Source organism: Hyla sarda, chromosome 2, assembly GCF_029499605.1.
Source record: "Hyla sarda isolate aHylSar1 chromosome 2, aHylSar1.hap1, whole genome shotgun sequence".
Lineage (NCBI taxonomy): Eukaryota > Metazoa > Chordata > Amphibia > Anura > Hylidae > Hyla > Hyla sarda.
This window is the reverse complement of record NC_079190.1, coordinates 490,560,777-490,573,836: the sequence shown is the minus strand read 5'-3', so window position 1 is coordinate 490,573,836 and position 13,060 is coordinate 490,560,777. Positions and strand designations below refer to the sequence as shown.

The following is a 13,060-nucleotide window of genomic DNA, read 5'->3' as shown; positions in this document are numbered from 1 at the left end:
TATAAAATGTCACCATGATGTGCCACATTTTTTTTGTTTTATTTCAAACAATTGTTGACTAGCCGACACCAGTTCAGAACAGGTATACATTGTAGAAGAGTTTTTTAACGCAGGGAAAATTTGTCCAAGCCGGTTCCCGTTTTTTGGCGAGTACGCTACAATATATTGAACGTGCATCAAGCTTCTTGATCCTTTTGTTTTTTTTTTGTGCATTTGCAGAACACATTCATTGGAATAAAAATAAAGTCTTGTAATCATGGAATATAGTGCAAAAAAAAAAAATATCTTTCGGGGGCTTAGTTCCTTTGGGGTGTTCAGACCTGATGTAACCGCACAACCAGGATGTAATAGGAGGTTACATTGTGGGATTAGGATAAACCGCAAATTGATATGAACTTGACAGGGCTGATGTGATACAGACATATGGTCTTCTGCCAATGTGATACCTGGCCTTACTATCCATGAAGGAGCTAACCACATGGAGCTCCCAGGCCCATCTATCCACAGGTCATGCTTTTCAGTCCCGCTCCAGGTCCCGGCACGGAGAACTGCATCATATTATTTGGTCTTACATCATTCTGCACGATTCAAGAGCTTCGGACTTCATTACAATGCTCGTCTGTCATGTCGTTTTATGCTAGTTGAATGGCGAAATCTTCTGTAATCTAATATCCGTACAATAACCACCTCAGTTCATAAAATCTGGAAAGTTATGAAAACAAAAGAGGTTTTCAGCAGTTACATGACCATATAGGCCATCATCCACCCTTCCCAGACCCCAAAATAGCAAATCTGCTTAGTTATATGGTAATCGTCTAGTTAATCAAATTTAATCTGTGGTAATCAATATAGTTATGGAATGCTGATAATGTACCCCCACCCCATTTTATTGTTATTGGCAGGGGAACTCAATAATCAATGTTAAGGTGCCAATATGCTTTAGACTATCTAAGGTGTATGGTGGCTCAGTCATGTCTTGATATATTACCTGTGAAAGAACTCCACAACTTTGTAGCAGAGTTTGGCTGTTCCTCATCCAGTTTTAAAACTCCTATTTTCGAAAACATTCTTACTTTGTAAAAATTTTTCCACACTTGCTAGACTTTTTTGCACGCACAGTACTGTATGTAAAGGATTTTCTGCCTCTGGTTGGGAATACAAGTGTGGTCATTCAATGACAGAAAAAGTGACTAAATAGAAATTCTGCTGTTCTATTGTGAGTGCCAGGGAGTGAAGGGCGCTGCTGTACACTTCACTTGGCTATAATTAGCAATCGATTGGGCATCTCTGCACCGAGACCCTCACCGATCAAAACTTTTGACATATCTGTGTGACATTTCAAATTAGTTTTTCAATGACAGTAATTCTTTAAAGGGATTAACCACCATAAGGTGACATTAGTACTAGAGATGAGCGACTTTACAGTAAATTCGATTCGTCACAAACTTCTCGGCTCGGCAGTTAAAATTAAATTAGTTCAGCCTTCAGGTGCTCCGGTGGGCTGGAAAAGGTGGATACATTCCTAGGAAAAAGTCTCCTAGGACTGTATTCACCTTTTCCAGCCCACGGGAGCACCTGAAAGCTGAACTAATTCAGGATAAGTCATCAACTGCCGAGCCGAGAAGTTCGTGACGAATCGAATTTACTGTATGTTCGCTCATCTCTAATTAGTACTTACCTGCAGGACAGTAATGGACATGCTTTGGTGCTAAATGGCTGTGTAGTAAGTCCACTATAATGATACTGATTTCTTTTTGTGAAATGACTATTTCGTGTTCGAGTCCCCTCCCTCTAACTACAAGTCCCAGGATCCCTTGTTTGTTAGTGTGAGGTCACTTTTCTCCCTCCCACACGTTGGCCACCTCACCCATTGCAGTACAGCTGTAACCCTGTGGAGAATGATTTCCCCCCTCCTACCCAGCGGTCGCTCCACCCATTGAAGCAAGGACATGCTTCCTTTCATTACCTGACTAGTGATGTAATGTCTTGGGCCACACTACAGCATGGGAAAACCTGAAATGATGCTCATTTTCTCTGCTGGAAAAAAAATAAACATTGGACAAATATCACTTAAGAATTGTGAGACCAGCCATCAAAAACACAGGTACAGACACTGTATTATGAACTACACTAACTTTACAGCCCCTGTAACATAGTCAAATAAAAAAAAAATAGCTGGAATACCCCTTTAAACCCAATGTAATCCCATCTGACAACCCCTCTATGTAAGCTCTTCTACTCTGTGTTATCTGCTGTTTCATTCACATTGGGTAATGAGAACCTTTAGCTGTAGTCACCCATTATAGTTCATGTTTGTTTCTCTGGTATAGGAGGATTACCCTGATGTTCTCCATTGGATTAAATCAAAGAAGAACAAAAATGGCTTGATAAAATCCAGCAAGTTGTCTCTGAAAATCTGTGATTCCCCGCAGTACGATGTGGACATCACTCCATCACTGGCTCCACTTATCACTGGAGAAGAAAGCTTTGTTTCTGAGGACTTCAACCTAGACAAATATCGGGAAAATCTCCATACTGACCAGCTGGGTAAAGTCGTACTGTTTTCCGAGGTCACCACCTCCACCTTCAATGTTCTTGATGGGTAAGTTCAACCTTTGGTTCATTGTTGTATGGTGACTAACCTTGAAATAGGATTTACGGTGAATGTTATTATGTTGTACAAGGACAATTTCAGATTACCCCCTCCCCAAAGGTTTTATTTTATAGAATTTGTTGTCTATTTGTCTGGTGGATTGGTTTCAGCACCTACTAAAGAAAATTTGGGGCTTCATGTAGAGTCCTATGGATAATTTCAAAAAGCTTACTAGCTTGGGTAACCCCTTTTTATCAGTGCACTCCCAGGGAAAATTGTTTTATATGGGGTTCCCCTGTGTTATTCCCAGTTGTTAGGTGTTATCTCATTGAGTATTACTATATACTTGTTTATTTTACCTTGGGCAATTTTAGTTTTTGGGTAATAGAGGGGATTGTCCCTACTGTGGGACTCTTTTGTAATGGCTTAACATGCCCTAATAGAGTGGTCTCCAAAACTGTAGACCATCAGGTATTGCAAACCACAACTCCCAGTATGCTGGGAGTTGTAGTTTTGCATCAGCTGGAGGTCCACAGTTTGGAGACCACTGCCCTTATAGATTGGTTTCCAAGTGTTTGTCTCGGATTTAAACCCATAGTCGTGCCTCTTGACCACTGGACAGTTCATATGCTATTTCTTGTGAATTTGTCTACAAGGGGGAGTATATAAGATTATCTAATAAATATCCCCTAACTGCTTCCATACGTTCAGAAGAGCCTATTCCTATACCATATGTGAATGCATTTTGTTTGCAACATCTGCATATATTACCACCAAGCCACCCAAAAGCCCCATATTTGAAATAAAGAGACAGAACTAGCACCAGTGTATGACTTCCTTAAAGATAATCTGACAACCTGTTTGTCCACACTTAACCCAATATACTGGGTTATAGTACGAGTGAACAGCTTTACGAAGAGGGGTCACTTACTTAAATCTGTTCAGTATATGCAGAGTTCTGGCTCTGTAATCTTCAGCTGTATTGTGCTCCAGCATGCAATGGAGGCAGAGAGCCCACTCACCCAGCTCCCATGCCTCCTACATATTCTCTGTCTGCCCCACCCCCTTCATTAATATGCTAATGACTGTTGGGGTGAGCACACAGAAAGCAGAGTGCTTACCCATGGCATTCATTAGCATATTAATAAAGGGGGTGGGGCAGACATAGAATATGGATGAGGCAGGGGAGATTGGTGAGTCGGCCCCCTGTCTCCATTGAACTAAATCGCAATGCAGCTGAAGATTACAGAGCCAGAACTCTGGATATACTGAACAGATTTAAGTAAGTGACACCTCTTTGTAGAGCTGTAAACCTGTACTATAAATATTGGGTTTAGTGAGGGTGAACAGGGTGTCAGATTCTCTTTAAAGGGGTACTCCGCTGCTAGACATCTTACCCCTTATCCAAAGGATAGGAGACAAAATGTCTGATCACGGGGGGTCCCTCTGCTGGGGTCCCCCATGATCTCCCGCAGCACCCGGCGTTCTAATCAAATGCAGGGTTCCTGCAGCAGTGGTTGTGACGTCACGGCCGCGCCCCCTCGTGACGTCATGCCACACCCCCTCCATTCATGTCTATAGACATGAATGGAGGGTGTGTGGCCGTGACATCATGATCTCGGCGTCCGGCTCCGGGCGTTCTGGACAAAATGTTCAGAACGCTGGAGCACCGGAGTAACCCTTTAAAGGTATTCTACATTTTGTACAATCTCCATTTTTGCCAGAAGGGATCCCTGATGATTAGGATATCACAGAATGCTTTGAACTGTTTAAAAACCTAGAAGCGGGTGTGCAGTTTGCCTACAACGCCACCACAGGCAAAATGAAGAATTACACTTTTATCATTGTAATCAATGGTCTGTCCCTGAGAAATGTTGCCTGTAGCCATAACTCTGAATTCCATAATGGGATAGTTTATCATTTTAATCAACCCCCTTTTAATAAAACACAGATAGTATCTTCCATCCTTGGACTGGCACTTGAGGATAAATTTTTATGTCTGCTCCTGTGGTTAGGGGGTCACAGAATGGGGCCCAGCTGTCCGGTCCCCACCTTCTGAGATAATCTAGTCTTGGCATTGACGGGCCGCTCAGTCAGTCATTGGCAGCAATGATGTCCTGCCTCATCCAGTGATTAGCTAAGCAGACCATCACTCTTAAAGGGGTACTCCAGTCAACTGATACTAGAAAGTTAAACAGATTTGTAAATTACTTCTATTTGAAAAACGTAATCCTTCCAGTACTTATCAGCTGCTGTATGCCTCACAGGAAGTTGTTTTCTTTTCTTTTTTTAATTTATTTTCTGTCTGACCACAGTGCTCTCTGCTGACACCTCTGTCCATGTCAGGAACTGTCCAGAGCAGGATAGGTTTGCTGTGGGGATTTGCTCCTGCTCTGGACAGTTCCTGACATGGACAGAGATGGGAGCAGTGGTCAGACAGAAATGTAAAAAGAAAGGAACTTCCTGTGGAGCATACAGCAGCTGATAAGTACTGGAAGGATTAAGATTTTTACATAGAAGTAATTTAAGACCAGTCTATCTAGGAAGGTGGGGGCAGGAGCATTCAGGGAGGTGAGTTGGACCCCGCTCTGGAGATTATGGTGGGTCCCAGTGGTTGGACCCCCTGCCATCAGAAACATATTGGTTTTGTGATAGGGGACTTTTCACAGCTTCTATTTCCCGCGCTTTGTTACTTGGACAACAGATCCTGGTGTTTGTTTACTCATCATGGTGGTTTGTCTTGTACAACTTAACACACATTACAAAAGATATTTGCAACATGACGTGTTATTATTATTATCTGTCTGCGAGATGATTGGCCGATTCTTTTGGAGGTCTTCAGGGTTCAACAAAGAATGGGTAGGTTAGAGCGGTGTCCGTCTGCTGGCTTAATAGATGCTGGGATTAGAAATAGCTTTTTTACGTTCAACATTTTCTTCGCTCTCCTTTTTTATCTTTTTGTCGTCTTGAATACGCTTGAGAAATTTTACCGCTGTTAAATAATGTGTTTTGGATATCGTAAAGAGTAAAGAGGAGGCGACGGGGAGTCATTTCTCAGCTGTATAAATTTATGTATGATTTATTTTTTCAAAAACAATTCCAAGTCTGGTTTGAGGTTCCTGCTCCTATATTATTGATCATAGGGGGAAGAATAGAAAAGACCCTTTCTGGGCCCTAAAACCAGCTCCGAACAGAACAGATTTTATGGAAGCTCATACAAAGTGCATGATGCTGCACGGGGATACATTCAGAATAGGAGAAAGCTCCTCCCAGAATAAAGAATTAAAGGGGTATTCCAGGAAAAAAATGTTTTTTATATATATCAACTGGCTCCAGAAAGTTAAACAGATTTGTAAATTACTTCTATAAAAAAATCTTAATCCTTTCAATAATTATCAGCTGCTGAAGTAGAGTTGTTTTCTGTCTGGCAACAGTGCTCTCTGCTGACATCTCTGCTTGTCTCGGGAACTGCACAGAGTAGAAGAGGTTTGCTATGGGGATTTGCTTCTAAACTGGGCGGTTCCCGAGACAGGTGTCATCAGAGAGCACTTAGACAGAAAAGAACAACTCAACTTCAGCAGCTCATAAGTACTAAAAGGATTAAGATTTTTTTAATAGAAGTAATTTACAAATCTGTTTATCTTTCTGGAGCCAGTTGACATATAAAAACATTTTTTTTTCCTGGATAACCCCTTTAAATGTTTTCCCATTCTGCCAGTATAAAATGGCTGGTGCGTTCCTTAACATTCGGGTCACTCCAGATGTTGAGGGAAAGATTGGACAGGCGTGTTGGGTATCAACTCTCTGATCCTTTTGTTCTCTGGGAGATACACCACTGCCATCTGCACACTCAGCCCAGCCGAGTATGCATGTGTACGGGGGGGGGGGATAGGATGAGATAGCTGATGGTTGAGATGACAGCTCTGTTATCTGTATAGCCAGCTTCAGGAGTGTGGTTGTTGTACGACTAGCAGCACCTATCTTCCTTCTTCTTGATGTGGCTACGACTTGCCAAAGGCATGAGTTTGCTGAGAAATCAGAAGGGCCCACCTCCTGTTGAGTGAACTTACAGTAAATTGGCTCGTAGCGAACCTCACAGCTCGGCTGTTGATTACTTTAGTCTGCATAAATTAGTTCAGCTTTCCAAGGGCTCCAGTTGCCTGGAAAAGGTGGACAGACCTAGAAGACCTAAGACTGTCATCCCGGACTTTTCCAGGCAACCAGAACCCTTGGGAAGCTGAACTAATTTAGGCAGACTAAAGTAATCCACAGCCGAGCTGCGAAGTTCGCTACGAGTCAATTCACTTTAAATTCACTCAACTCTAATTCCAACCCATGCCAGTGCCAAAGGATGAGATTACCAGGCGGTCTATTCAGTGTCCTTCTTCTTCATCAGGTTTTGCATTATAACTTGCAGTCATTTTCTTACTATTACTCTTGTTGGGGACCTTGGCGTGTAATACAGACTTTCCATTTATGTTACCCCTTGTCTTGGTACTTTTATTTTTACTTGGAATTGAATTCAGCTTTACTTTAGACCTCTACATTCCATTCATGTTTTCTGACTTCTGTTTACTTCTGGCTGGTTCCCGACTACGTCTCCCACACCGCTACACTGCTGACTTCACCTGGAACGGCAGCTTGTGGATTCCCTTCAGAACTGATGACCTACAGCTATCCCTCATCTTATAGTGGCCTCTGGTTACAGTATTTTCAACCATTTAAAACTGGAAACCATACTTAATATACAGGGCCAGAAAACTGAGCCAGACAATCCACTGCACAGTGGACACCGATGGATCCCGATGGATCCTATTGACTTTTCTAAATAAAAATGGCCAGGCTGTCTGCTTAAAGGGGTTTGGAAGAAACCATTCCGAAAGCTGGAGCCGGCGCCGGGAGCTTGTGACGTAATGCCAGCCTATGGGAGGGGCCCCACCACGCCCCCTCCCATAGACTTGCATTGAGGAGGCGGGGCGTCACATCATGAGGGGGCAGGTCTATGACATCACGAGCTCCCAGCGCCGGCTCCAGTGTTCGATGCTCTCTGCTGACACCTGATGCCCATATCGGGAACTGTCCAGAGTAGCAAAGGTTTGCTATGGGGTTTTCTCCTGCTCTGGACAGTTCCTGATACGGGCATCAGGTGTCAGCAGAGAGCACTGTGGACAAGACAAAAAAAGAAATTCAAAAAGAAAAGAATTTCCTCTGTAGCATACAGCTGCTAAAAAGTACTGGAAGGGTAAAGATTTTTTAATAGAAATAATTTACATATCTGTTTAACTTTCTGGCACCAGTTCATTTAAAAAAAAATTAAAATGTTTTCCACCAGAGTACCCCTTTAACCTCATTCAATCCTCGGGCTGCTCAGCCCCCTCCATTCATGTCTATGAGAGGGGGCGTGTCACCCGACACGCCCCCTCCCATAGACATGAATAGAGGGGGCGTGGTCGTGACATCACAATCACGGCCTCCGCCACATTTGTTCAGAACGCTGGCGCATCGGAGTACCCCTTTGAGCCTATGTTCACATCCGTGTTGTTGTGCTGTTCGGGCAGTTCCGTTGCATATTCTGCAACAGATTCTGCGACGGAACTCCTCGACCGGTACTCCAACACAGATGGGAATCTCTAGTAACCAACCAAATGAACTGCCTACCTAGTTTTTATACATTTTGGCTAGGGATCGACCGATTATCGGTATGGCCGATATTATCGGCCGATAATCACCATTTTGGGCATTATCGGTATCGGCAATTATCTTGCCGATAAGCCGATAATGCCCCGCCCCCCGCACCGCCCCCACCGCACCGCGACCGCCACCCCCTCGACCCGCCGCACCGCACCTCCGACCCACCGCACCGCGTCGCACCCCCCACCGTGATGCAAGGCGGTATATCGGTATGGATTTTTTCCCATACCGCTATACCGGTCGGGCCCCTCCCCCACCCTCCGAGTGAATAAAAAAATTAAACTTACCCGTAATGGGGGTGGTCCAGGCCATCCTTCCTTCATGTAGTGTCCGGGGGCGTTCCGGGTGGAGGGTGGTCCGGTCCGGTCCGGGCTGTCCTTCTTCTCCGGCGGGCCTCTTCTCCACTCCGGGCAGGCTCCGGCCTAGTATGCTGCATAGACGCCGTGACGTCAGGTGCGTCGCTGCGCACGGGCGTCACTGCGCAGCGACGTCTATGCAGCGTACTAGGCCGGAGCCTGCCCGGAGTGGAGAAGAGGCCCGCCGGAGAAGGACAGCCCGGACCGGACCACCCTCCACCCGGAACGCCCCCGGACACTACAGGAACGATGGATGGATGGCCCGGAGCACCCTGGCAGGTAGGGGAGAGAAGCGGGTGGTGGCGGCGGCGGCCTATGGCCCCGCAAAAGCCACTGCAGATCATTGATTTAAAGCGCCCGCTTTAAATCAATGATCTGCAGCGGTGTCGCAGGGGGTTAAATAGCCGATAACTTATACCGAAATATCGGTATAAGTTATTGGCTATCGGCCCTAACCTGCACCGATTATCGGTATCGGCCCTAAAAAACCGATATCGGTCGATCCCTAATTTTGGCTATTATTGTAAAGCGAGTCCCCCTTCAATATAACCATCATAGGTAGAGCCAGGCCAGTTCTGAGATCCTAAAAATTCAGCCTTTCCTCCCCTCAGTATATCCTTTCCTCAGCGCTAATGAGGACACTTAGAAGCCTATGCAGATCCTGACCACAGAACAAGTCAAATCCTGCCAACAATAATACAACATATATATTAATATGTAAAACATCAACAAAGACCATCTGGAGATCTAATGAATAATCAAGGGATTCCAAATTAAACTATAGGTTTTTTTTTTCCTCCCCAGCTCTGAATCTTTAGGACAACACTGTCAAACTCAATTTAGTCAATCCGGGCCTAGAATCCATTTTTCAAACTTTCTATGACAGGACTAATCGCTTCCACCTGTTGTTTGACTCGGAGCCTTGACTGGCATCTTACCAGTCGGGGTGGAAACATATACACACCGACTCTTATTAGACTCCGGCTGTTTCTCTACTGTGAGCTCATTCAGCCATTAAATTAATTCCATCCCGTTTTTTTTTATACTCTTTTTGCACTTATGTATATGTTTTTATATAGATTCACAAGTAGGTAGTTGGTAGATAGACTTTTTTTTTTGGCGTACTTGTTAAGAGTGGAGCTGCGAGAGTCGTCAAGGTAGCAGAAAACTAACCTCTCTTTCTTTGGCGAGGCGCTGCAATTTGACACATCATTACGAGCGGTCACTAAAATGATGACTAATTCGAACATGACACGTTCCTAATGGCCTCATGTGTCTGGAGGCAGTAGTTCGTCATTGTCTCGGTCTTAGCATTTCTGTAGCACGAGGAGATGAAAGCTTCAATAGTACAGGAATTTGGCCGGTAAGAATGGGCGGACATTCTTGTTATCTTTAGATTTGTTTGTTTTTTAAGTTTATTGTTTTTTTTAACAGTTCTAAATCATGGCTACAGATAATGATACCCTAAAAGAAATCTGTCATCATTAAAATTGCATCTTTTTTTTATATTGTTTTCTTAATATATTTTAAACTATTTATTGTCTTTTGTATGTGACTATATTCATAAAAAATTGGGTAATATTGCATTTTTTACATTTACCATGTGAGCAGATACAAGGTACGAGCTGCTACTTCCTGTTTCACTTTAAAGCTTAGCTCTATAGACTAAGACAGAATAAGCAGTGTCATCTTATTAACATTAAAGGGTAGACAGCTTTATTGAGCTGTTGGAGGCCTTAAAGGGGTTCTCCGGTGCTTAGACATCTTATCCCCTATCCAAAGGATAGGGGATAAGATGCCTGATCGCGGGGGGTCCTGCAGCTGTCACGCCCCCTCCCATAGGCTTGCATTGAGGGGCGGAGCGTGACGTCACACAGGGGCGGAGGCGTGACGTCACACGCCGACGGCCCCGTGGTCGCCGGTAATCAGACCCAGAGCGAATGTGCTCCAGGGACTGATTTTAAACTGGGGTGCTGCGTGCAAGATAACAGGGGTCCCCCCGCGGCAGGACCCCCGCGATCAGGCATCTTATCCCCTATGGATAGGGGATAAGATGTCTTAGCACCGGAGTACCCCTTTAAAGGGCAACTTTGGTATATAAGTTCTCATCTCCCCTGTCCACAGGATAGGCGATGTGTCTGATCAGGGGGGGGTTGGGGGCTGGTCTGACTACTGATACTCCCGTGATCTCCTGCCCAGCACTCTGCCTCTTCTCCAGCACAGAGCAACCTTTGCTCCATGTGCGGATTACTGTCGGCCACCGCACAAACTGCACAAACTGGTGGTCGACAAGCTTCATCCATGTATCCCTATGCGAGAGCCGGAGATAAAGGAGCCCAGCCTCCTTGACACTTGGCTGAGAAACAAGGAGCTGGAGATAAAGGAGCCCTGCCTCCTTGACACTTGGCTAATGAACAAAATGGTGATTTTATAAGTTTGGCAACCACCATCAGCTCTAGAAAATGTACAGTTTACTTTTATTCCCTTGTATACCCTGCTGCACTGTCTATGGAGACAACATAAGAAGGAAGTGTGTGCCTCTAATATAAACACAATTTTTTTTTCTAGAAACGTGTCTAATTGGTACGATTAAAATATAAATAAATAATTTTCAGAAAATTGGGCAAATATCTCCAATGTTACCAATGTATCATCTCTCTAGGTCCAAAATCCTTGTAGTAGTAATTATTTGTAAAGGGAATACCATAAATAAGATGTGCCCAAAACGGGCTATCATTTTTTTTTTTTTTCCAACTGTGGAGAAGTATTTCTTTCCAAAAACAATTATTGGGATTTCCTTGTTCCTGTACTTTTTTTTATTTATTTTTTATTCTTACCCAAAATGGGGGAGATTTATCAAAACCGTTCCAGAGGAAATGTTGCCTAGTTGCCCATAGCTGCCAATCAGATCGCTTCTTTCATTCTTAACAAGGCCTCTGCAAAATGAAAGAAGCGATCTGATTGGTTTCTATGGGCAACTGGGCAACGTTTCCTCTGGACTGGTTTTGATAAATCTCCCCCACTATGTTTAAGAAAATATTCGTACATTAAAAACACCGGTGTAAATAAGTCGAAAATCATCCCGTAATGAAATAAATGAGCAATAAATGGTCTTTATTTTATTTGTATTTATTTATTTTAAATAAAATTGATAGTTATGGGATGTTACCTTGGGGACATGTTGCCACACCTATGTTTATGCATTCTGCCGTGTAGGTGTGGATGAACCGCCGTCTGTTTTCTTGTAATGTATTCATAATCCAGTGTATGGAATTTCGGGATGAATGTTTTTCCTTCATTTCTGGCCTTTGAAAAAAAATCCTGAAAAGTGAGAACACTGGTACAAGTAGTACTGGCAGGACCTGAAACTCACTGCCTCGGGGCTGACTGCATAAGTAATGCCCCCAGAATACACCCTTTAATGGCTGTTTGGACATGGCAAAGCTACTCTGTATGTGTGCACATAGAAATAGAATTATAGTGCTGGGCAACATGCAGGGGCAGAGGGCTCTATCTGGGCTCCTAACCTACCACTATAGCCAGGATACACTTAATTACCGTAAGTTAATGACATTTGAGGAGCACTTACCACTTGCATATGTTGCCACTTAGGACCCATTCACACCACAATACTTACGAATGAATGCTGCCGAAAACAATTAGCCCTGTGAGGGTGCGGACATGCACCAAGCCCATTGACGGGAGTGCCCACCATACTAAATTTAGTGGAGCCTGGAATCTGAAATTTCAAAGGCGAAAATTCTGCAGAGTGCACGGCACAGCAGAATCCCATACAATCCCATCCCCCCAAAAAATAGGAGACTGCAGGAGAACTCCAGCCAAAATTAAAGGGTACCCATCAGATCCTACAAAAAATGTATTTTTTAAATATATCACTCAGTACCTAATCCTGACCATGTACATCACATTTTTATGTGTCTAGCACCTTTATTAATTTTTTTTATTACACATTTAATTTAGCTCACTAGTCTGAATTCCTCTCAAAGGGAGGGGGCGTGGCCACACTGTGCAGGTCTCCACCCCTCCCTCAGTATGCTGTCTGCTCACATCTCCCCTAGCATTAGCAAAACTACAACTCCCAGCTTGTCCTCACTGACACAAGCTGACAGTGGGAGGATTTTTCCTCCAGGTGTGAGCCCTGCGCTCACAGCTGTCAATCAAGGTGACATAGGTGATGACTCATGGACACAGCAGGAATAGTATGTGTCCAAGCAGGCAGGGGGGGACAGTTTTTTGACTGGATTTTTCTGTATGAAATACTGAAAATTCTCTAATGAAAGCAATTGCGAAACCTATTGGTTATACATGCTTAACTTATCCCCTATGCACAGAATAGGTTATTAGTAGCTGATCGCAGGGGGGAGTCCGACCGGTGGGACTCCACCGATATCTCTGGAAC

The 13,060-nt window shown here is 43.9% G+C and overlaps 1 protein-coding gene and 1 long non-coding RNA gene across 3 annotated transcripts in view; one reads left to right on the top strand and one right to left on the bottom strand.

The window, feature by feature from the left end:
- The window catches only part of HLCS (holocarboxylase synthetase), a 219,066-nt gene that overhangs the window by 86,591 nt on the left and 119,415 nt on the right, over positions 1-13,060 (top strand). For both annotated transcript variants that reach the window (XM_056559611.1, XM_056559612.1), the window contains one exon: positions 2,331-2,602. In XM_056559611.1, coding sequence (XP_056415586.1) covers positions 2,331-2,602 — 272 coding nt within the window. The remainder of the gene's footprint in view (positions 1-2,330; positions 2,603-13,060) is intronic.
- On the bottom strand, positions 1,020-12,429 carry LOC130357151 (uncharacterized). The gene is made up of 3 exons (XR_008889120.1): positions 12,278-12,429; positions 11,810-11,946; positions 1,020-1,145 (listed from the first exon to the last, which is right to left on the bottom strand). It is a non-coding gene; the product is annotated as an uncharacterized LOC130357151 (long non-coding RNA).